This window comes from Bos javanicus, chromosome 4 (assembly GCF_032452875.1).
Source record: "Bos javanicus breed banteng chromosome 4, ARS-OSU_banteng_1.0, whole genome shotgun sequence".
NCBI classification, from domain to species: domain Eukaryota; kingdom Metazoa; phylum Chordata; class Mammalia; order Artiodactyla; family Bovidae; genus Bos; species Bos javanicus.
This window is the reverse complement of record NC_083871.1, coordinates 117,404,724-117,429,777: the sequence shown is the minus strand read 5'-3', so window position 1 is coordinate 117,429,777 and position 25,054 is coordinate 117,404,724. Positions and strand designations below refer to the sequence as shown.

At 52.0% G+C, this 25,054-nt stretch overlaps 1 protein-coding gene across 5 annotated transcripts in view; it reads right to left on the bottom strand.

Moving 5' to 3' along the window:
- Positions 1-25,054, bottom strand: part of DPP6 (dipeptidyl peptidase like 6) — a 1,068,014-nt gene that overhangs the window by 113,934 nt on the left and 929,026 nt on the right. For all 5 annotated transcript variants that reach the window (XM_061415284.1, XM_061415287.1, XM_061415283.1 and 2 more), the window contains one exon: positions 7,579-7,699. In XM_061415284.1, the coding sequence (XP_061271268.1) occupies positions 7,579-7,699 (121 nt within the window). The remainder of the gene's footprint in view (positions 1-7,578; positions 7,700-25,054) is intronic.

Here is a 25,054-nt window from a genome sequence, read left to right as displayed (position 1 = left end):
ATGGGATATTTCACAGCCCCGAGATGCCGTGTCCTGATGACACGTCCTGCCACGCCCACGTGGTTCCGCTGTGTGCTATCATCCAGCCTCACACTAAATCTTTGGGGAAGTTATCTGAGCTCTTCGTTTTCAGATGATAAACCTGAAGGTCAGACAAGGTATGTGACTGCCTCAAGGTCACCGGTGGCAGCGTGGCAGCTCAGGGATGCACCCGCAGGTCCTGGGGCCCTCACGCCCATGCTGAGAAGCGCCTGGTGCACAGCTGGGGGTGTCGGAGGTGCGAGCAGACCTTGTTGAGGTGATGGGTGGTCCGCTCACGCCTCGGGAACCCATCAGGCCTATTTTTAATCTGCAAGAAGTTTATGCAGCTTTTTATACATGATGGGCGTGTAGTGAGGAGGCCAAGTTGGAAACACTTACTGGCTGTGTGACCGCAGAGAAGTCACGCAATGCTTCTGAGCCCAAGTTTCTGCAGCTGCGGCAGGAAGTTCGTTCCTGTTTAGTCATGTCAGGTGAGCCGTGGAAGAGGCAGTGAGTGAGAGTGAGCACGCCTGCCGCGGGCCAGCCCCGCCTGGCAGTGTTATTAGCAGGCGGTCTGGAGTAACGTCCCTGCCTCACCCCTCGGTCCTGATTAAGGGGACTGTCTCCATTCCCAACACCTCTCCTGCCTCCTTTGGGGATAAAAAGAGTGAAGCTCATCGTTACGGTGAGATTAAACGTTCCTGGGGCTCTTCAGTGATCAGCCTGCTATTTTTGCTGAAGGAAGGGTGCGGAAGGTCTGATGGTAGTGGGAAAAAGGAGGCTAGCTAAGCTCCCTCGGGGGGAGTCTGGGACCCTGCACCTGAACCCTGGAGCCGGGGCTGCACGGCGAGGACGGGGGAGCGCGGCTGTGTGTAGGGACCGTCCCGGTGGGGAGGCATGCGGGCAGGGGTGGGTGTGACAGGACTTGAAGACGGAGAAGGAAGCGGAGGATCCAGATGAGGCTGGACCGGCCCCGGGGGCGAGGAGAGCCTTGGGGGCCAGCTGGATGCGGCCTGGCTGGCAGCTTCTCCCCACAGGCCTGACAGTCTCACTCTCAGCCTTGGACCACTGTCCTGTGCTGACGTTTACAGGGAAACAGGAGGACATCTCGTCGGGGGTCAGAGAGAGCACAGAAGCAACGAGCCAACACCGAAGCATCTCGTCCCGCCCCATGCCAGACCCGAGAGGGTCCCCACTCAACAGCTGTGGCCTCTTCTGTGTCTTTCTACAAGGTAAGACCCCCTGCTGCCTGAGTCAAGGTCACCGCTACTTCATGGAGCTGGAGACGGGGCTACCCAGGAAGAACGCTCACTTCACTTCAAACCCCGAAAGCGCTGACCTACTGGACTAGAGGTCGGCCGCCTGCCGCCTGCCACCCGGTGCTGCTGCTGGTCCAGGCAGCACCTCCTGGGTCGGGGGCGCCCCTGGAGGCTGATTAAATTCTGGTATTCTCATCATCACCTTCATGCCTGTGTCCCTCTTTAGAAGCGAAATGCAATATGAATTTTTAACTATGTAATGTCTACAAGCCACCCTGAAGCACACTCTTTACCGAGTGACATGACCGTGGTGCTCAAGGGTGAACGGCTGTCAGGTGAGGGGGGCACGCCTCCAGCTTGGGGACGCTGATGCAGAGAGAAGGTTCCAGGGTGACGCTTGTATCTGCACAGACATCCTCTCCAGGGGGAGCAGGAAGCCTGCACTTCCTACACAGACATATGGAGACAATAACTCAAGAGTGAACAGCTCAGTGGTGTTCAACACTGATGCTGGAAGAGAATGGACCACGCGTTCGTGCTTCTGGTGCTGACGATGCCAGCGAGAGGCGTGTACCTGCTATGTGACCAGTTTTGGAAAAGTTCAAGTGTCAGTCGCTCAGCCGTGTCCGAGTCTCTGCGACCCCATGGATTGTAGCCCGCCAGGCTCCTCTGTCCATGGGATTCTCCAGGCCAGAATACTGGAGTGAGTTGCCTTCTCCAGGGGATCTTCCCGACCCAGAGGTCAAACCTGAGTCTCCTGCATTGCAGGCGGATTCTTTACCATCTGAGCCAGCAGGGAAGCCACTGGTTTTTTTAAAATTCCAAGATAAAGAATAACAGTAGCTTCAACGGCAACAGCTGCGGTTCACCTGTCCCAGGGGCTGTTCTAAGAATTGTAAGCGCATCAGTCCATTTAATTTCCAAGATGACCTGAGGGAACCTAGATGGTCTTCATGCTTGTCTTGCAGATAAGAAAACAGACCCAAAGAGTTCAGATCTCATTCCGGTTCATGGGGCTTTTACGTGGTGAAGCTATGATTCAAAAAGGCAGGCTCGGTGGCTGCAAAGACCCTGCCCTTCCCCCCCAGCTCTGCCGCTCGCACACGAGAGGGCTTTGTAAAGCCCACCACAAGCTGCAGGCAATTTTCTGGGAGATTTCCTGGTCTGACCAAGATTTCCCATCAGGTAAATCGGAGAAGTAACCAACAACCACATCCAAAGAGCTACAAATCCATGGTCTGAATAAGCATGCAGAAGTGAACATGACTCTCAGTCCCCTGAACTCCAGGCCGTGCAACTGTCTCTAAATCTATCAGTCCGGCCAGAATGAGGCTCCACGGGCGTGTCTACCACCAGGATGCAGCCTGCTAATGACTGAAGTACCGGATCCAGGTACTTCAGAGATGTTAGCATTTGAGGAACTCAGTCAAGAACGGACACTCAGAGTGGCTCCATGAGCTTTGCAAAATATCAGGATCAAAATGTGTATATGGCAGGAGGGTGGTTTAATAACAGTGTGAAAGGCATCAGAAATACTTTCTTGCTGATAAAAACCTGGTGTGCATGTCCCCTACCTGCATCTGACAGTCCCGGGCGAGGGCTATCCACTGGGACCTGTGGCCACAGTGGACTCCGCAGGCCTGATCCACCGCTCACAAGTACAGAGCTTGGGCAGGGGACATGGGAGCCTAGGTATACAGGTCAGCACACACACACCGCTCACCAAGCATGGAATAAACCACAAGGTTAGTCAAAGACAAAGGCACATTCCATGGGAACTAAGACTTAGAATTTCATTTTAGAGAATCTGGCAAGATTGGGGTGACCAGGATGATTTGGGAAGAATTCTTTACGGGAACATATTTCCTGTGGAAAGTACACATTTTCAAAACCACCCCAGGGAGCCCCACAATTTGGTCATGACAACATTACTTCCCACGTGAGCCGTTTCCTCAGTCAACTCCCTGTCTCCTTGAGAATCCACCTGCCAATGCAGGAGATGCAGGAGGCATGGGTTCGACCCCTGGGTTGGGAAGATCCACTGGAGGAGGGCATGGCAAGCCATTCCGGTATTCTTGTCTGGGAAATCCCATGGACACAGAAGCCTGGTGGGCTACAGTCCATGGGGTCGCAAAGAGATACGACCGAGCGACTAAACAACACACATACACACACACGCATCTGACTGCCTCGGCAACGGAGGTACGGATGTCTCATAAGACAGCAAAACAGGTGATGACTTAAAGTTTCATTATTGAAAAGTTATTGGCCAAAAACTCTGTGCTGTACCACTATGGTAGTAGCAGTGTGGGTCGCTCAGTCGTGTCTGACCTTTGCGACCCCATGGACTGGAGCCCTCCAGCCTCCTCCGTCCATGGGATTCTCCAGGCAAGAATACTGGAGTGGGTTGCCATTTCCTCCTCCAGGGGATCCTCCTGACTCAGGGATCAAACCCACGTCTCTTACATCTTCTGCATTGGCAGACAGGTTCTTTACCACTAGGACCAGCTGGGAAGCCCACCATACCTCGTGTATATGATGGCAATGATCAAAATGGAACTAATGTAAACAGTGTTGACTGGAAAATACAACCACCTCTGTAACACTGGAAACCATGAACCTTTCATAAAAATTTGGACAATCCAGCCCTTTGCTCATAAGCTTACATATTAGGAGCTTTGCAAAATCACTAAGACGTGCATGAAAGTACAAATTCCTAACAGAATCTCCCTTTCTGAGTTCTCAGAAACTGAATACACCTTTAGATTCTGGGTAACCAACTTTGAAGTGAAAGTGTTAGTTGTTCAGTCACGTCCAACTCCTTGCAAACTCGCGGACTGTAGCCCACCAGGCTCCTCTGTCCATGGAATTCTCCAGGCAAGAATACTGGAATGGGTTGCCATTCCTTTCTCCAGGGGGTCTTCCTGACCCAGGGATCAAACCCAGGTCTCCCCCATGGCAGGCAGATTCTTTACCATCTGAACCACCAGGGAAGCCCAACTTGACCTTACTAAACCTTGAAAGAGTTGTGGGACACTTTTAAGTCATCTTTAACCTCAAATTAAAATCAAAATACTATGTAACTGCATGACATTTGCTCAGAAGAATAAAATATGCACTTTACTCATCAAGATAAGTGTGTGGCCGCTGTGAGGGCAGGAATCTGCAGAGTCAGTGGGACTCGAGGGCAGGAATCTGCAGAGTCAGTGGGGCTCGTGGTCTGATGTCACAGACGGCCTTGAGGGCACGTTTCCCAGTGTGGGGGCTGCTTCAGTGAGTTAGGGGGTTTCCTATGGAGTGCATGTAAACCTCGGCTCGAGGGATGGGGGCTCCTGGCACTCCCCTGCATGTCCTCCTCCTCTTCCTCAGCCCTTGATATTCTGAAATGTTCAACATGTTCAAAAGATCCTTTCTGGGAAACAAAACAAATCAATGTGGCATCTGACTGCCAACAAGCCTATGGGCCGTGGAGTAGCTCAGAATTTACATAAGCTCTGCTTCTCAGAACTAACATCTCTGAGTGAGTCAGGCACCCTGCAAACACTTTCAGGGTATTTTTTTCCTCTAATCTTGCCCCCCCTACTGTTTTTCAAAAGGAGCATTTGGAGGTGAAGCAGTTAAGTCACAGATGAGAAAAAAGCAGCCTTCAGAGTTTACCTTCCCATTATTAAAAAGGAGCTGAGATTCCTTGCAGGCTCCAGGAGTCAAAGCATCAGTGTATATAACCTTCCAGGGAACAGCACTCAGCAGACTGAGCTGTACATCAACCATGATTGATTTAGAATATTGGGGCCCTGTTATCACACCAACACAATTCCCTGTAAATGCCCTAAAGAAACATTTCTTTTCAACCAATCTGCTCAAGCAGAAGCTTACCTTGAATTGCAAGGCAATGAGTTTTTTTATTAGGAAGATACTAAAAAAGATATTCTCAATTTCCTGGTGATGGAGTTTTAAAGAAGATTATTCCTAGAGCGGGTCGAGGCTCTTCCTGCTGGGACCCCAGTGCCCCGCCCCTCTCTGGGGGCCATGGGTTGTTGCCCTGACCCCTATGCCACCTGTAGGGTTGTCTGTCACAGGACAGCAGAAATGTGGTGGATACTGTCCGTTTCATCCTGTGACACCCTCGGGTGAGCCCAATGAAACCTCAAGGTCGATTGTCCTGGGACCCGGAATGCAGCTCAGAACCAGACCTGTGGGTGCTCTGAGCAGTGGTGACCACGATGGAATAAACATGAGGCTTCCGGGGAGACCACAGGGAGGCAGACCGTTGTGATGAGCGCTCCAGCGTTCAGCCAGGAAGCCAGCTGCACAGAATCAGGACCATGGTGGCCTCTGGGAAGGGGCTTGGTGGAGGGAGGGCCTTCTGAGATGAGGGAGTGTTCTGTGTCTTTTGAAGGATTTCCTTTCAGGAATTATTTTATTATTCTTACTGTTTATTTTTATTTTTTGGCTGTACCACGTGGCATGCGGGATCTCAGTTCTCCAACCAGGGACTGAAGCTGCACCCCCGGCAGGGCAGCGTGGACCCTTAACCACTGGACTGAAACTACACCCCCAGCAGGGCAGCGTGGACCCTTAACCACTGGACTGCCAGGGAAGTCCCACGTTCTACGCCTTGATGGGGTTGCACAGAGCATGTTAGTAAGCCCACTGAACCATGGCCTTGGAACTGTGCATTTAACTGTCAAAGACTTCCACCTCAATTTAAAAAAATGGAAACCCAGTCACAGAACCTTGAGCCTCAGTGGCTTCAGTGAGATTCCAGTGGGAAGTGGGACTGAGCATATATGTTTCTGTGCTCTGTTCTCCAGGATATAAAAAAGCTGCTGCAATGCAGAGCCCAGGTTAAGGGACGCACCACACCGATGAAACATGAGCTCTTCCAGGCTTGGTCACGCCCAGGCATCCCAGAGTCCCCGGTCCAGCCCCGCACAGTGGACTCCTGTTGTGTTCATGGGTTCTCAGGTGGGAAGGTCGAGACTGGTACCCACTGTGTATCAGCCTGGTGCCCGTCCATACCTGCATGTCCAGGAGGGGCAGTCCTGCAGCTGAACAGTGACACCCCCCCCCCCCAACCCAGAGCATCTCCCCTGACCTCGTGCCAACTCGGGCAGATGACCTACCCTCACCACTGCCTCCGTGGTGAAACGTCTGTGACACGCTCATCTCAGAATGCGCTCTCGAGGGCGCCATGGACGGGGTGTCTGTGGCCTCACAAAATTCACGTGGAACCGAATCCCCGCGGTGATGGTGTCTGGAGGTGGGGCCTTTGGAGCCTCCATGATGGGATGAGTGCTCCACCAGCGGGATGAAGGGGCCAGAGCTTGCTCCCTGCCTCCTTCTCCCCCCGCACCCCCATCCTGTGAGGACACAGGGAGAAGGCGGCCATCTGCAAGCCAGGAAGAGAGCCCTCACCAGACATCAGCGCTGCCGGAGCCCTGATCTTGGACCATGTGAAAGAGACAGAAGGTGCTCAGGCGGCCCAGACTGTGGTCTATTGGTATCACAGCAGCCTGGACTACGGCAGGTGACATGAGGTGCTAACAGGCACCAAAGCACTTAGCATGGGGCCTGGCAGCTAGCAGCAATCAATACATGACTGTTACCGTCACAGCAAAGTTCTCATCAGCACGGAAAGTGAAAGTGAAGTCTCTCAGTCGTGTCTGACTCTTTGCAACCCCAAGGACTGTAGCCTAACAGGCTTCTCTGTCCATGGGATTTTCCAGGCAAGAATACTGGAGTGGGCTGCCATTTCCTTCTCCAGGTGATCTTCCCAACCCAGAGATTGAACCCGGGTCTCCCACATTGTAGGCAGATGCTTGCTTCAGAAAAGAGCTGCTCACTCAGATTTCAGAGGTTCAGTAACGCCCGCCGCCGGAGTCCTCCGGCGTCCCAGTGGCAGGAAACGTCCAGCGAGGTGGATGGATGCACGCAGGCAGCACCTCACCCTGCCTGTGGGGGTTTACCCTCTGACGTCTTCCCCAGGCAGAACCAGGTGCTCCGCCTCTCGGAAAGGGAGCAGGGGACCTTGGAGTCTGGACCCTGCCTGTTCCAGAGTCACCCCCAGCATGGCACAGGCTGGCGGGTGCCCAGCACACCTGGCCACCAAGTGAGAGACCAACACTGCAGGCCCCCGCCGGCCGCCTGCTGCTCCCCGGGGCTCCACATGCCCTCTGGAATTTAGCTGACGCTCCAGAAACCAGAGCTTAACTGACAGAGTGCACATCACCACCACGAACCGCCGTGAAGCAGTGGCAGCCGCGCCCACAGGAACGGCGCCCCGCCCCCCGCGTACCTTCGTACAGCCAGTCGCTGAGGCCGTTGTAAATCACGCCTTCCTTCCCAGTGGAGACCACGCGGATGGCCTGCTTCCCGACGTGCGCACAGTAGTAGATATTGTTTTCAAAGATAAATATCTAATTGGAAAGAGAAAAAAAGCACAGCATTAATCAAGGAAGCAGTTCCAAACAGGGTGTTCTTAAAACCCCAAAGCCAGCCATTTGGTAGGCATTTTCCTGGTGCATTTATTGGACAGAACAAGGGTCTCAAGATCCCTTGGGGCTCACCTGCCTCCAACACCATCTACACTGAGGGTCAGTCAGAGCCTCAAACTACACGCAGTTCACCCAATGCTGTCATTTACCACCTCGACAACTGATCTGAAACCCGTGGGGGTGTTAACATCAAGTTGCCTTGACTGTGTTAGCAATTGTATTTTCCCTAGAAGTTATGAAGGCGGTGGGGGGGGGGGGGGCTGGGAAACTGGAAACCTGAGACTTATTCACTCAACATTTACTAAAACTACTTAGTGGACTTCCCTGGTAGCTCAATAGGTAAAGAATCTGCCTGCAGTGCAGGAGACCCGGGTTCAGTCCCTGGGTTGGGAAGATCCCCTGGAGAAGGAAATGGCAACCCACTCCAGTATTCTTGCCTGGAGAACCCCATGGATGGAGGAGCCTGGTGGGCTGCAGTCTGTGGGGTTGCAAAGAGTCGGACACGACTGAGTGACCAACACTTAGTGGGAGAAGTGGGCAGCAGAGGATGACACGGTTAGCTGGCATCATGGACTCAATGGGCATGAATCTGAGCATTAAGTTCATATCTCCCACTAACTCTGGGGGATAGTGAAGGACAGGGAAGCCTGATGTGCTGCAGTCCACGGGGCTGCAAAGAGTCGGACATGACTGAGTGACTGAACACCACCACCATTTGGTGGGCACCTGCTCTGTGCCAATCCTGAGACAGCATGTTGATGGACGAGGTGGGATGTATCATGCACTTTCATCCTACTTACAGTCTGGTAAAGAAGACAGACTTTAACAGGAGAATGCTCTGATGGGGACAAGTGGAGACGTGGGGACATGTGATGGTACTGCTGCCTTAGGACAAAGGACAGGCCTGAGAAAGTGACCGAAAAGTATATATTTTTTAATTGTGGTAAAACATGCTCGACATGAAACCTGCCACCCTGGCTACTTTTCAGCACATAGTCTGCTGGCATTAAATGCACTCACACTGTCCTGCAACTGTCCCCACCGCCATCTCCTGGACTCCTGGCATCCTGCAGAAATAAAGCCCCGCCCCCATAAAACACTAACTGCACTCCCTGCCCGCAGCATCCTCCGTTCTACTTTCTGCGTCTTAGGCACCTGACGACTCCAGGGACCTCATAGAATAGAAAAGTGCAGTGTGGGTGCTTCTGTGTCTGGCTCAACTCACAGAGCAGGACGTCCTCAAGGTTCACCTGGGTTGGAGCAAGGGTCAGCGCTCGAGAAAGTGGGTTTTAGGTTGCGATCTGGACAGGGAGCATGACAAGGAAAGGGGGTGGATAAATGAGATGACAAGGGGCAAACAGCTTGCGAGAAACCAGAGGCAGGGCTTGGGGGCTGGGGGCACTGGGCACACGCTCCCAGTGACCAGAATCCTGCCAGGCACAGGACCCCAGGGGCAGCGGGAAGCCTTGGCTGAGGCTTGAGGAGGGAGCGCCAGGGTTGGGGTGAGTCTTCTGCAGGTGAACCCCGGGCCGTGAAGATGGATGCAGGGAGGACAGGCAAGCGTCAGCCTATCACCGCAGGAGTGAGGATGGAGGCCGACTGGCAGGGACAGTGGGGAGGATGCCCTGAGTGTGGCCAGTGCAGTCGTGGAGGAGGCAGAGAGGGCCTCCGGCTGCTGGCTGGGCGACCTGTGTGCAGCACTGGGGTGCCCTGGGGGATGTTACAGCTCTGACCTTGGGTCAACCCCAAATTCTCTGGGGCTGGGGAGGAGGGTGGTCTAGGTCAGCAGCTCTCAAACTCGGTTGCATATTAGAATGATCTGAGAAGCTCTGAAAACCCTACTGCCAGGTCCAGGAGCCCAGCCCAAGGATCAGAATCTAGGCATGGGACCCTGGCATCTGTATTTTAAAGAAACACTCCAGGTGATTCCAGTTCAGTTCAGTTCACTCGCTCAGTCGTGTCCGACTCTTTGCAACCCCATGGACTGCAGCACGCCAGGCCTCCCTGTCCATCACCATCTCCCCGAGTTCACCCAAACTCATGTCCATCGAGTCGGTGATGCCATCCAGCCATTTCATCCTCTGTTGTCCCCTTCTCCTCCTGCCCCCAATCCCTCCCAGCATCAGGGTCTTTTCCAATGAGTCATCTCTTCGCATGAGATGGCCAAAGTATTGGAGTTTCAGCTTTAGCATCAGTCCTTCCAATGAACACCCAGGACTGATCTCTTTTAGAATGGACTGGTTGGATCGCCTTGCAGTCCAAGGGACTCTCAAGAGTCTTCTCCAACACCCCAGTTCAAAAGCATCAATTCTTCGGTGCTCAGCTTTCTTCACAATCCAATTCTCACATCCATCCATGACTACTGGAAAAACCATAGCCTTGACTAGACGGACCTTTGTTGGCAAAATAATGTCTCTGCTTTTGAATATGCTGTCTAGGTTGGTCATGTGCAGCCAAATCTACGAAATAGCAGCCCAGGGTAAAAATCCAGCATCTCCCGGGGCTCTTAAAGTATGCATGAGCCTGTTCACAAGGCCCTGGTCAGTTCTGCATGTTTTCTGTGTCTAAATGCTCTGCCTTCCACCCGCAGGGGGAAGCAAAGCTCCAGCATCTATAGAAGTAGAGCTACGTGGACCAAGAACAGGACTCAATCTTTTTTTTTTTTTAAGTAATTCTAAAAAATATATTGTCAGTGTCATTGACGAGGCCAGTGAGAGGGTGTTTTGCAAGCATAGAAAACAGCGCAAATATTGACATTTTAAACAGAATTATGCCGAAAGGGCAGTTCCCACAGACGGTTCTCATGGAAGGATGGAGCTGAAAACTCGTCAAGTATCAGCTTCCTGCTCAGGCCTCCTGCCTCTTAAACATTCACTTCAACCAGAAATGAGCTGGAAAACTTCCAGACACAAGTACACATCCTCGTTTAATTTCTGCAGCTGTTCTTACGAGTTTGCCGAAGGGTAAAGATGTATTATGAAATTTTAACTTCTTTTTATGAGTTCTAAGCCTAACAATGCATTTTTGAATCAAGTCAGACCATAGCCAATTAATATTCTGAATAAGTAAAATTTGCTATGATAGATATTAAATCCATTTTCACGCTGGCTGCATTTTTAATGGAAGGAAAACAAAAGGGAACAAGTTGTAGGGAACAACACATTTTGCTTTGAAGATGTTCACGTTTACAATGGGAGTCTGGGTTCTACAGAACTTCAGTCCCTTCCAGGCCCCACAAGGGTGTCTGCACCCAGTGCTCCAGGAGCACCACAGACCTGCTGCAGGACTGGGCCAGGGCTGGACTCCCAGAGGTCCCTTTATCTGTCACTGGAGATAAAGGCATGGGCTTCCTGGGTGGCTCAGTGGTAAGGAATCCATGTGCCAATGCAGGAGACACGGGTTCAATCCCTGGGTCGGAATGATGCCCTGGAAGAGGACATGGGAACCCACTCCAGTCTTCTTGCCTGGGAAATTCCATGCACAGAGGAGCCTGGCAGGCTACTGTCCATGGGGTTGCAGAAGAGTCGGGTATGACTGAAGCAACGAAACAATAATGAGATAAATGCAGAGCCCAGTCTTAGGGTGGGCGTGAGGCTGAGTGAGCTGACAACGTCAAAGCACTGAGGACAGTGCCCAGCAGTCAGGGCTCAGTAACACACCCGCTAGTCTTTCTGTGGTTACTCTCATCACGACAAAGTTTTATTCTGCCTGGAGGTGTTAGGAGAGGATTCCTGGGGGAAGTGGCCAGGAAGAACACCCACGTGTTCCCAGGGTGGTTACAAGAAAGCCCAGAGACACATGGAGCCCAAAGGGCAGCTTGTCATCCAAGGACGCCGGGGATGGGACAGTCACCACAGTGGCACAGTTTAGCCGTTGGTTCTGGAAAATCAAGGCCCAAAGGCAGCTATACTGCCCGGCTCAGGGCTTGGCTGAAAGGCAGCAGCACAGCTCCAGCGGATGATAAAGCAGAAGGGACGCTGGACTTGAAACAGAAACCTGAATTCGAGCTGAGACTGTTAGACATCCAGTTCTGAGTCCATTGCTTAACCTCGGCCTTGTAACTTAATTTCATGTAACTTAATCTACAAAACACGAGGTTGACTGGATGATCCCTAAGGTTTCCTCCATATTTAAGCCCGTTGAGTCCAAAGGTATCTGACATCTGGAGAAGACGTTCAGCAAGTTAATTAGTGATCCCACTACCACACTCGTAATCGAAAGGAGACTATCCTGAAGGGGAAAGTCAACATTCACAGTGAACCCAACACGTTACTATTCAGGGGGAAACAGATTCTCTGGATTCCAGCTAAAACCCCCAAATATCACTCATCCCGGGGTTCAAAATTGACATGGCACAGCAACTGCCCCTCTCGAGAACACATTCCTGGAGTGGTCACCATCCACTGATCGCTTTCCCCCTTGTTTCTTGCTTCTTCTCTTGAGTTCCCCTGCTTCCTGACCAAGCACAATTTTACTTACATTTCCACAATAAAGGAGGATGAAAGATCCTGTTACACAGGACATTAGTTTACTTTATAGGGCGAGATGGAATGGTTCGTGTGGTCACGGAGTGCCCACTGGTTCAGCAGTGACGATACGCTGTATTCCTATGGCAAACGGGATCGTCCCTGTTGTGTTCACTCTGTTCCCACTGGAAACTCTACACAGTTGACCCATGACACTGGAACACTGCACACGGATGAAACACGTCACCAGAACATGGAAATTCTGCCTCTAGACCTTGAAACCTGGCCAACGCATCCTTCAGCAGACTGTGCAGGAGAAGCAAATGGCTGATGGAGAGGCCGGCTGACCTGGGGAGGCTGGTGCCCATCAGGTTCCTGTGTCCACCTGGCCTTAGCTTCTGTGTGTATTACAGACATCACTTCTGGTCCCCTGAAGGGCTTCGTCCACGGGCCACAGAGCAGCAAGTCAGAAGCACCAACTGTGACTAAGGGACTGGACACCCCTCCTGTGTTCGGAGCTGCATGGCCTCTGCACAGAACTCGACCTTCTGGTTAACTTTCTGCTTACTGCCTGAATACTGGTCAGGGTGGGTGCGGTTTGGAAGGGGAGCGTTCTACTGCTGACATGCCACCATTGGCCGAGGAGAACGGTGCCCACCGGGAGAAACCGTCGCTGTGGCCTCTCCGAGTGTGCGGCTCCAGTCACCAGGCGCATCCTTCTGGGCACCTGGGGGCTCGGGAGGGGAATAAGGAGGGATTCCACACCCACCCATGGGGGTCCTGGGTCCTGTGCTGTCACCTGGCAGTGGGGACGTGGAGGAGAACCCCCAGGGCTGCGAGGAGTCCTGTGGGGGGCTACACCCAGGAGCAGCTGCTGACAAACGGCCCCTGTCCACACCCTGCTGAGCTGAGCTGGTGCCAGGCTGGTGCCAGGCTGGTGCCAGGCGTGTGAGTCGACCTTTCTGCTTGGCAGATACAAGAGTCCCTGTGGGTGTTTCCGAGCCTGGAACAGCCCATGTTGCCTGAGTTCAGGTCAGGAGACAGCGCTGACTGGGTCTCCACTGGAGTGAAGTTGTTATGCAACAGTGACAGGAAGGATGTTCGCCAACACCCACGGGAGGGTGAACACAACGCCGCTGGGATTATCTTTTTGAAAAGCAAACCGGCTGGTGGGAAATCACACATCAGTTTGGCCGACCATGAGGTGGAAACCGGGACAACAAATGCGGCCGACCTCTGCCTGTGCACCCTCAGCATTGCTGTGGCATACAGGGGAAAAGTTAAAGCTCACGACCCTGCAACTCAACAGATACACGGCACATGACTGTTTTTGATAAAATAGACTGTCTGGTATTTTATTCCCTTCTAGATGAGAGAGAACGTGAGAGGGTTGGTGGGTGGGGTATAAAATTTAGTTTTAATAAAGCTAAAGTTATGTAACATACGGTTTTGCACAATGTTTGAGAATCTATATCAGAAGTGCTTTTCCATATCATTAAGCATGCTCTGAGACGTGCCTTTTAGGAGATACACTGTAGCTTATTTCATTATGTCTCTGCTGTTTGACATCTATTCTGGTTTTTATCACAGTGAAAATGCTCTCGTGTGCATCTTAGGACTTGGCGGGGTCTCTGCCATTTTCCAAGGAGAAATTCCCATGAGTAGAAACCATGCCTCCTGCTCCTTGTGCAATTAAAAAAAAAAAAAAAATGGGTGGAGGAGACGAACAGGTGGGCCAGAGAACCGCATGAAGTCCTGACCATACAGAAGTGTTCATACAAAGAACAAAAGGAAATCTGATAACAATGCGAATATCTTGTTTATCAGATTTTCAGACTGAACAGCAACACCCAAAGTTGCTCGGGAGGCCCTGTGCTCTCCTGGTGGGGACAGAGGCTGGCTGCACCCACAGTCAGAAAACCATGTCGAGAGGGACTTTTCTTGGGTAGATTATGTGAGAAAGATGCTGGACAGAACGTATAGCCTTCTCAAACCGTGCCTACAGAACCTGACGCCAGTGGGAAGCTGTGGCCTCTGATCTAAAGGGGAACAACAGACGCATACGTGTGTAGACGCTTGCTGTCTCCTAGGTCAACACGCCAAGGTGCTGAGACTCGCTCTCCGATTACTCAAGTTCATTTCGGGAACTGAGCAATTCTTTGCTTACTCTGCTTTGCTCTCCGAGCCCCTGCTTTGGCCATTCTACTGCTCGGCTGGGCAAGGAAGTGACCGTCTGTTCCTTGAGTTGGTGTCTCAGTCTGGAAATGCACTGATTGGGGGGGTGGCGGCGGCGGCAATGCTGTTGAATCAGTGAGGGTTTTCCAGACTCTTAGTGGCTCCTGTCCAATTCGGGAGCATCACCATCAACCCCACAGCTGCGCTCGTGTGAGCACCTCCCAAGAGCCGGGCAGGGTGCTGGGCGCTGGCTCTGCAAGCTCTCATCTGACCGGTGCTGGAGCCACAACTATGCTGTGTGAACAGCTCACGTCCCCAGTCCACCCACTGCCCCAGATTCAGCACACTTGGCTCTCAGGTTGGTTCCTGCCCAGGCGGCGGTGGGACCTGGCATAATTCACACAACTGTTCTGCCTTTGGACTTTTGCACCTGTGAAATACAGATAATCATACCTGCCGCGTCTGCCTCGTGGTGCTATCAGGAGGATAAAAAGGGAGACAGTTGTGTTGCAGAAATGCTGCAGAAAAACTTGAGGATTTTAAAGCACATTTAAAGGAAATGCACTATTAGCATAATAACTATCATCAGCCCATCCAGTCCTTGCTGCTAGGATACCGACAAATAACGGAGTCCTTTCAGCTTCTCATGTCGGCACTGCCCATCCCAGCCTTTCCTCCAGAAATCAGCGCAACACAGTGCATCACATTTCGCCACAGCAAAATAACATGGATTTAACGCCAAAGAGCAGAGTTCAGTGCCAAGAAAGAGAAAGTCTTCCACATTATCTAAAACCATCCTTCTTATTACAAAGTACTCACATTGCTCATCCTTTCAAATGTCAGCCACAATCTAGGAGAAGCATCTGAAACATCACGATACAGACCCTCCCCTCAGTGCAAACGGTGGAGGAAAAGCATGCTTTCAGAGTCAGGCCCTCAGGAACTCTCCCACTGCTGAACTCGCACTCTAATCTGCAGAGCTCAGAGGTGCTGTTTTTCCAAAGCTGAGGGAAAAGCCTCAAGATGAAATTACGCTCCGGTGCAGCTGATGGCTGTGCTCAGTCCCCTGGGACATGGGAGCTGAGCAAATTCACAGCAACCACGGGGTCAAGGCTCAGGGGCGGGGGCGGGGGAACCTGCCTAGCCCCCTCTCCTCCCCGCAGGCCTCCGAGTCGTGGGCCTGCCCGTGGACAGCCTGGTCAGCCTCCCGAAACACCAGGCTGGGGAGTGCCGGGAGGAAGTGTGTGAAGGCACTTCCTGCACCAGGGTCAGGGCACCTGGGCGCAGGGTTGCGCAGGGCTTCCGAGCCGGGACGTGGAGGGCAGGCAGCAGCTCGTCAACCCCAAAGGTGCCAAGCCCACCGTGGGATCTGCCTCTGCAGGCCTCCTACCCTCTGCTGCCTGTGGCCCACAGCTCAGCCCCTGCCGGAGAGCTGGTGCTATCCATGGCCGCGCCTGGACAGGGCCACCCCGTCCCTGGGGCACCCCCATTCCTGGCTCATGGGGGCGGGAACTCTCGGTATCCCTGGGAAAGGCCCCCCGGAATCACTCGCTGTCTGGGGTCAGAGTCTACCACTGAGCAAGTTGCCTTTCTTTAGAGGATTTGGGCGGGAGGGACCTTCATAGCCACATGGGGGCTTCTCTCAGGGGCTTCGGGGCCGCTGGCAGCTCCTGGAGGGGCCCCCACCCTCCCTGGGGGCACCACCTCCTGGGCCGAGCTGCGCGCCCCTCAGCGGCGCTGTGGTCACCGTCAGGAGTGTGGCTGCCCCGCAGCCACGGCTCATCCTTCCAACAGAAGGAGGGTTTCCCGGGTCACCAGACTTGGGAGAGTATTTGCCTCTTCGTATTGAGAGGGTAACAGGCAGGGAGGCCGGGGGTCTCCAAACAGAGGAAATAGCCTGCAACTGTCAGACATTTTTCTCTCTCTTAAGTGGCAGGAGGAAACAAACTAGCAATATTTTTCCCTTCTCTACACAAATTTAAAAGGAGGTTTCTCTTAAAACACTGTGTTGCCATAATGACACTTGGTTTCACCTGAAGTTAACCATTCTCAAACCTAGAGATAACCAAGGCCTTTTTCTTACGGGAATGTTTGTCTTAAGCTATGCTAATGTGCTATGCGTTTACCCCGACTCTGTCTTCAAGTTGGTTCCGCCTCTTGGCTCAGAACCTATTTGACAAACCAGTATGTTAGACTCAGATATTGTTCTTCTAATCTATGTAAACGAAACTATTTGTATGGTGGTCTGCCCTTCTTCAAGATTCAAGTTAATCATTTTACGGCCCAGGATGAACCATTTGGTGCCAAGATTATCCCAAAATGTATCTTATGGGTGAGGGGCCTGGTGCCATTCTGAGTTTTAAGACATTCCTTTCTTTCATTAACAGACTGCTAGTGACTATATAACATCCAGCTGAAGACTAGCAGGGGGTACTCTTTCTGCCCCCTTCTGATGCCTATGTCAGAAGCTTTCTCTATCTCCTTTATACTTTAATAAAACTTTATCACACAAAAGCTCTGAGCGATCAAGCCTCGTCTCTGGCCCCGGATTGAATTCTTCTCCTCTGGGGGCCAAGAATCCCGGTGTCTTACTGTGATTCAACAACAACCTTTCAGTATAGAGGAAGAGCGGTATTTGTCAGTCCTTTGTGGTGGGGACATATATAAAGATGCGCACTTAACTTTTTCAAATCTAATATGCACAAATTATTCACATTTCAGTCTCACCAAAATTCAAACGTATTAAAATTGATGGTGTGTCAACGCTAAAATTGTAGCATATTATGCTTTCTTGGAGGTAAGTGAAAAAGTGTTGATTTTACAGTACACATTCATTTATATTTGATGAATTTGGGGGAGCAGCATTTGATATGTCATTCTATGCACTGTTCAAAGTGCTTTATATATATTAACTTTTTTGAGGGAATTATTTTGGTGGTAACCCCTCTCCTTCCTGGGTAGGGAAGATCCCCTGGAGAAGGGATAGGCCACCCACTCCAGTATTCTTGGGCCTCCCTCGTGGCTCAGCTGGTAAAGAATCCGCCTGCAATGTGGGAGACCTGGGTTTGATCCCAGGGTTGGATAGATCCCCTGGAGAAGGGAAAGGTACCCACTACAGTATTCTGGCCTGGAGAATTCCATGGACTGTATAGTCCAGGGGGTCCCAAAGAGTCAGACATGAATGAACGACTTTCACTTCACACCTCTCCTTCCAGCATTTTTTAAAATTTATTTTTAATCAGAGGGAATACTTGCTTTTGTCTTACTCCAGGATGCTCTGGCTGAGCACTTGGCAGAGATTTCCATGCTCCGCTGGCCCAGGTTGAAGCCGTCCCTCCCCCATGATCTGCGGCTCTGGCCTGCCCGTGAGCACAACCTTCTGCCCTGGACACCAGCTCAGACATGCGGTGCGCGCCTGTGTGCCCTGAGAGCCTTCCCTCCCACCCCTCCCTGGCCTCAGCGACACTCGGTGTGGGTTCGGTCCAGGTCATCCCTCAGCATCTCCCTGACAGAGTTATGAAGTTAATGGTTTCCTGCCACTGGGTTCTGGCGCTGGAAGGCCCAGGGATTACTGATCTACCTGGTCCCATAGAATATGTCTTTTCACGGTGAGAGAGAGTGAAACAAACACCCAGAGGGAAGTGGAGCTAAAGAGAAGCGAAGGCAAAGGGAATGCAGAAAGGGAAGGTACGGGGAAGCATGCACACTCCGAGGATTTACTCTGGCACCTGGTACAGCTGTGCCTGGTGTCCAACCTGTGTCTGCCCGTCCTTCGCAAGTAAGAGTCTCTTCTCTGTTTATTCCATTTTAAGTGTGAATTCTGTCCCTTGTAACTGAAAAACCCCAGTGAATGTACACTCTTCTGCCACCAGTTACCGTGTTTCTGTGGTCTGCCTGCTCCCTCTGAGCTCTCTCCTGTGCCAGGTGTTACGAATAATGATGAGGTCTCTGCCCCCAAATAGCTCCAGGTTCAGGCACATCCTCATCTACGCTTAAAAAGAGATGCACAAAATTATGGCAGATAATGAACACTAGTTCCTATGCCGCACCCAGTGATCAGCGCTTTGGTTTCTGGAGGAGATCTCATCCTTACATTTTCCAAGTGATAGCTCCAAGAGAGTAATTTTTTCTGGCTCACTGAAGGAGACGGCTGATGCAATCCAGAGATCCACAGACCTCTCAGAGGCTGGCAGGCATAGAGATGAGGATAAATCAACAGAAGCAAAGATGAGAGGGTGGGTGGTCCGGGGTGGATAGACCAGTGATGTGGTCTTCAGAGGTCACTCCGGACACTCCCCACACAGCCTGCCCCAGGCTGGAGTCCAGACTGGGTCACACCCACCCGGTAAGTGATGAAGTGCGTGCTGCTCTCAAATTCCCAAAATGCCCGCCGAAAAAAAACAGCAACTCCCACAACCAAGGCGTGTGGGAAACTCAAGGGGAACCAGACTGGGTGGCACCGGACTGTGCCCAGGGAAAGGCCGGACTCCAAGACGACCAGGGCACCAGACTCAGCCTCTGGTTAGCAGCACTGGGGCCCCTCTGCTGGTGGGAGGCAGGAGGAAAGAGTTTGGAAGCCCACCCCATGGACAAACCTGCAGAGTCAGATAGGAAGAAGATGCTGGGAAGTGGGCCTGACTCAGCGACTCTCAATGCAAGTGAATTCACCCAGCCTGGCGATCGCTTAGAGGATGAGACGACTGTGCTGAGAAGGAAGAGCCAGCACCGCCGGGTCACGTGGGGAGGTTTCCAAAGACAGGTGATGCTGGATGGCGGGGGTGAGGGTAAAGGGTCAAGGACGTATCGGAGCACCTGGGTAGGGGCGGGACCTGCTCCTACCCTCCAGTGGGGGGTGGCCCCTGAGCACCTGTTCACCTGGAGAACCCGAGCGGGCCAAGGGGACGTGAAGATGTGGTCGGGCGCCCGCCTGCCCCGAGGAAGTGGCCTCACTCGTCCTGCTCGAGGGCAGCGTGTCTACAAGTCAATGCAGAATCATCCCCTTGAGGTTTCACTTCGAAAACTGAACTGCGCTTTGGAACTGGCCTTTGAACAAACTTGCATCAGCCCAAGCCATCCACACACAACCATCAGGATCCCCCAAAGCATCATGTTTTCTCTTCCTGTCGGCCTCAAGAATGCTTGGCTCAGTCTGAGTCTCAGACTCTGACACCCTTTCTGGTCACTCTGCAGGATGTGACGCTTTCCTTCAGAAAGATGACACTGGCCCATCGCTCTCTGAGCAGTGTGTGGAGCGTTTATCAAAACTCCCGTTACTAAATTCATCTTATGCTGTCTCCCACACAATTATCATCTCCAAGAAGATGGAGACTCCACGTGTGCTCGTTTTGATGCCCACATCAATGCCTGCAGAGACCTGATGCTAAGTATTTGCTGATTAATGATTCCAAAATACCCACTGCTACCAGCTGAGGGCTCCTTGTGTGCTTGGCACTGACAGACGTTCACCCACATTTGGTTTATTTCATACTTGCCAACAAAGGTCTGTACAGTCAAAGTTTTGGTTTTTCCAGTAGTCATGTATGGATGTTGGACCACAAAGAAGGCTGAGTGCTGAAGAATTGATGCTTTTGAACTGTGGTGCTGGACAAGACTCTTGAGAGTCCCGTGGACTGCAAGGAGATCCAACCAGTCAATCCTAAAGGAAATCAACCTTAAATATTCATTGGAAAGATTGATGCTGAAGCTGAAGCTCCAATAGTTTGACCACCTGATGCAAAGAACTGACTGAGAACTGGAAAAGACCTTGATGCTGGGAAAGATTGAAGGCAAAAGGAGAAGAGGGCAGCAGAGGATGAGATGGTTGGATGGCATCACCAACTCAATGAACACGAACCCTTTGGCAAGCTCCGGGAAATACTGAAGGACAGGGAAGGCTGGTGTGCTGCAGTCCATGGGGTCACAGAGTCGGACACGACTGAAAGACTGAACAACACAGAGCCCGCTCATGTCCTCATGTGGCCTCTTATTGTCCACTTGGCAAGGAAGATGTTATTCCAGTTTTTTAGAAATGAGATGCAGACTCGGAGAGGCTAAGCTTTGACCCGAGGTCGCAGTGCTCATGACAGAATTAGAAACGGACTGCTTAACCCGCATGCCTGTGACTCTGGGGCCAGCGGTGCCAGCAGCCTGCAGAACCAGCTGGAACCGCGAATTCTCAGGCGCCTCCCCTGGCCAGCTGGGTGTTAGCGGGCTCTCCAGATGGTGACTGATATCAATGGAAAATCCTAAACGATTTCCAGCAGCTGTGCTGGTGAGGATGGCTGGACCCCTTCATGGGAGGGGTCTGAACGAAAACACAAAGCCTGAGAACTGAAAACTCTGTAAGCACTGGGAGAGGTGACAGGTGTACTGACTGGTGGAAAGCAGGCACTCTCTCAATCTTTTCATGCTGCAGTTAAATTCAAGCCTCATCGGCTGCCAAATGCAGGCTTCTGACTCTGAAGAAGTGAAAGGATTCTGCAGCACTTTCCCAAGGGGATAGAAAAGGCCACTTGTTTTTCTTGGTAAGTTTCCAGGCCTATTTCTGTACAGGCCAAACATGAGGCCGGCAATGCTGCCCCTGAAACGTCATTCAGACCTTGCTGGTGGGATCACCTGGGTGGGAGCAGGTGTGTGAGGTGTGCAGGGTCCGCTCTGAGGGGACGCCGAGGCCTCTAACACCACCCCAGACACGCCAGCTCACCCAGCTTGGACATGAACTCTCTGCTTCCCGGGGTGATGGGTCTTAGAACTTTATTCTTCTCCAAGGCAATGAGATAAACAGCCAGCCTTCTCTTCAGCCGCTAGGGGCTCATTATCTGGTCTGTAGATTACTGGAGGTCTTTGCAGCTCTTCTTTTCTCTGGCTGTTCACCTCCTAGCCTGTAACTGCTCATCAGATCGCGGGGGGTCAGGGTCCGGCTCAGAAGCCCACCATCCTGGGCACTGATTCCCAGAGGCGTTCTGCTGGGACCAGCTCAGGCTGCACTGTTAAGTGCTGGCTTCTGGACCCGTGGAGCTCTCATCAGTGACCTTTTCTATTATTTACACACCAAGGCAATAAAAGATAAACGGACCCGGAATCAGACCAGAAAATTCACAAGAAAGGTGCCATGGGTATTCATTTACAGAAAATAATCAATCAACTACTAAATACATACTAACTTATCAACTATGGTATATAAATACATACATGCTGATTTAAGTAGGTATGCAATTGAATTGTATTAGCAAAGATTTTTGAAAATTCATAGATTCAACAGTGTTTTTAATGATAAAGCCTGCTGCTTTATGCAGTAAATATATGACTGATTAAGCACACAGTAAACAATTTGTAAATATGTATCAAGAGCCTTAAAAAAGCATGTAATACTTCAGTTAGAAAAAACAATAGGCAAAAAAACCCCCACAAAACACTCATTTTTTTGAGTCAGTAATTCCTCATTAGGAACATTAGGCCTAAAGATATTCCACTGTATCAACTGTAATACTATGTGCTCTGCTGTGCTTAGTGCTCAGTTGCGTCCAACTCTCTGCAACCTCATGGACTGTAGCCCGCCAGGCTCCTCTGTCCATGGGATTCTCCAGGCAGGAATACTGGAGTGGGTAGCCTATGCCTTCTCCATCAGATCTTCCCGACCCAGGGATTGAACCAGGGTCTCCTGCATTGCAGGTGGATTCTTTATGAGCTGAGCTCCCAGGGAAGCCCTCGTGTAATACTATATATATTGTAAATAGTCTAGATGTCCACAGGGAAATGATTTAATTTTTGTAAATGCATTCTATGAACTGTTATGTAACTATTGACAATTATGTTTAGGAAAAGTATTTAATTGTATAAAATGCTTACTGAATCATATTAGGCACAAGTTGAAATATATACAACAAATTATTATAGCTATTAAATAATAATTATTATTATAACTATATTATTATTAGAACTATAAGGTTTCTACTCTGGGAAACAAGAATAAGAGAACACTAAAATATTAATAGTAACTGTCTATGGATACTGGATCTGCTGGTCCTTCTATAAGATCTTTTCCCCCTGCTTTCCACATTTTTTTACTTTCTATATCTTGTATTATTTTAACAGTAGGGAAATAATAAAAATTAATCAACTACCTAACATGGTCTGGGCACCAGTCCTGGGAAGTGGGGATGAAACACTGGACATGAAGCATCCCAACCGCCGCAGGGTGTCACGTGGTTGCTGCTCAGCCGCTCAGGCGTGTCCGACTGTGCGACCCCACGGACTGCAGCACACCAGGCTTCCCTGTCCATCACTGACTCCGGGAGCTTGCTCAAACTCATGTCCATCGAGTTGGTGATGCCATCTAACGGTCTCATCCTCTGCATCATACATGATAGGAAAGGGTCTGGAAACAAGCGTTCAGCACACGAAGTGGGTACCGGCAGATTTGGGGAGTAGCGGGGAGCCAGTGGGGCGTGGAATCCTAGCCTGGGGTCCAAGGAGCCCAGAGAGGACCCCTGCTTACCTCAACCCTCCTGTGTCTTTCACGGCTGCCTGTCTGAAAAGAGCCCCTGTGTCCATGGACAACTCGCACCCTAGAGACGGAGGACGCAGTGAGCCCTCCAGCCCTGGGCTCTGCCTTCCAGGCCCAGAGTGAACCTGGTGCCTGGGTCACTGCTGCCCGAGAGACGTGGTGTCTTTCCACCCCCGTGGCAGGCTGGCTCATCCTGACTGTGGGCACCATCCCACAACGACCCAGGCTGAGGCTGGAGGGGCCAGACGGGGCGGCCCCGAGTCTGTGCTGGGCAGTCCGGCCTGCCCTTTGTGGTGGGCGCAGCTCTGGCGCAGACCCTGACCACCGGAGGCCACAGGCATCTCTGCAGGCGCCTGGCTGGGGGGAGGCCAGGCCAGGGCCGTGGGGGGCGGCAAGCTCCCGGGGGGCACGTGGAGGTGTTTGGAGCAGGGGGTGCGGGGGTAGTTACAGCTCTCGAGGGGGGCAGCCTGGACGCAGAGCTGCCTCGCCGCCCGCTGGGCACTCAGCCTCTGGTGACCCACCAGACGTCCCCAGACTAACTTTCTCGCCCATCAGATGACATTGGGTGCCTGGGAGGGTCCTTGGCTCATGGTGGACAGCCGTGTTCACATCCCCTCTGGTTCCTGAATACTGGCTCGAAGCCGTTGGTGGGGCTGCTCATTCCAGCACCACGTGAGACCCGGCAACCACAGCAGGACTCGGGAACCTTCTGGAAGCCAGCACTATGTTCCCTGCCCTCCCCCATCAGGGCAGGGCTCTGCCGTCCTGATGGGGCCTGCAGGCCAGCCTCGGCCCGTCCCCCTCCCTCTGCCCCCCTCAGCCTCCCCACAGCTCTTCCAGGAAACAAATACCACTGCAGAGGCACAGAGACTTGCAGTTACATCCTCCCGTAAGCCGTGGGCAGGCGCGGCTTCCATCCCCAGCTGGAGGAAGAGGAGATGCAGGGAGGTGAAACAATCGGCCCGATGTGGCAGGCGGGGTGGCCGAGCTTAGGTCCGGCCCAGCCTGTGGCTCCAGGAATCCACCTCTCTGCCCTCTTTGCTCCGGGCCACCCGCTCCGACACTCAGGGGACAAACATGCAGGCGCTCATCCACCAAGGCCACACGTCCCGGGTCAGTGGATAGAGCCAGGCCGATGACCTCGTGCCCGGAGATGCCCCATCCACTCAGTGCCCCGCTGATAACACCCTGTGTCAGGCCGCTCCCTCCTCCTCCTCACGAAGGCCTGTCTCAGTGGTTCCGGCTGCCATAACAGAACAGCACAGTCGGGGCCACTTAAATGGCAAGCGTAGAGCTCACGGTTCTGGATGCTGGAAGTCCAAGATCAGGCTGCCATTGGGGTCGGGTTCTAGTGAAAACCTTCCTCTTGGTTCACAGATGGTGGCCCGGGCTGTGTCCTCACACAGCAGAGAGAGACCATCTCTCACATCTCTTCTTATAAAGGCACTAATCCCATTCGTGGGGGCTCCACCCTCATGACCTAGTCACCCCAATGCCTGCTCCCCCTCCTGAAACCATCCCACTGGAGATGAGGGTTTGCATGCATGAATCTGGGGGACACAAACCTTCAGACCGATAGCAGTGCTTTCCAGCTCTGCTCTGCAAATCTGAGTCTGTTCTGCCTCTTTCAGGAAGCCTTCCATGACTACCTCCATCTCCCTCCCTCTAATACATGAGCACCAATCACCGTTATGTGATAAAGGGCATCATTCAATCTCTGAACTGCAGCAATCACCCAGCACAGTTCCCTGTCTTAAAAAAACAGGGGAGTTGAGACTCTTTAGCTTCTCAAAGTCTGTCATAACTTTCCTAGATTATGTCGTGTGTGTGTCTTGTCCAAATATTCATCTCCTTCAGGCCACGCTTTTCCCTTTATCTCATACAAACACTGGCACAGCTCTGGGCAAACACAGGGCTTACGTTCTGAGTCTGAGCCATCAGAGTTCTCTGCTCCTGGCCTGGGGTCCCAGCAGCCCCCTCAGCTCCTGGAGAACAAGCAGCAGGCTCTGCACCAGGGTTGAGCCTCACGCAGCCTCGACTAATCCCCTCACAGGACACCAGCATCTCAGGACCACGGCGCCACAGTGGGGGTGGGGGGCAACGATGGTGTCTGTCCCCTCATCTCTGTCA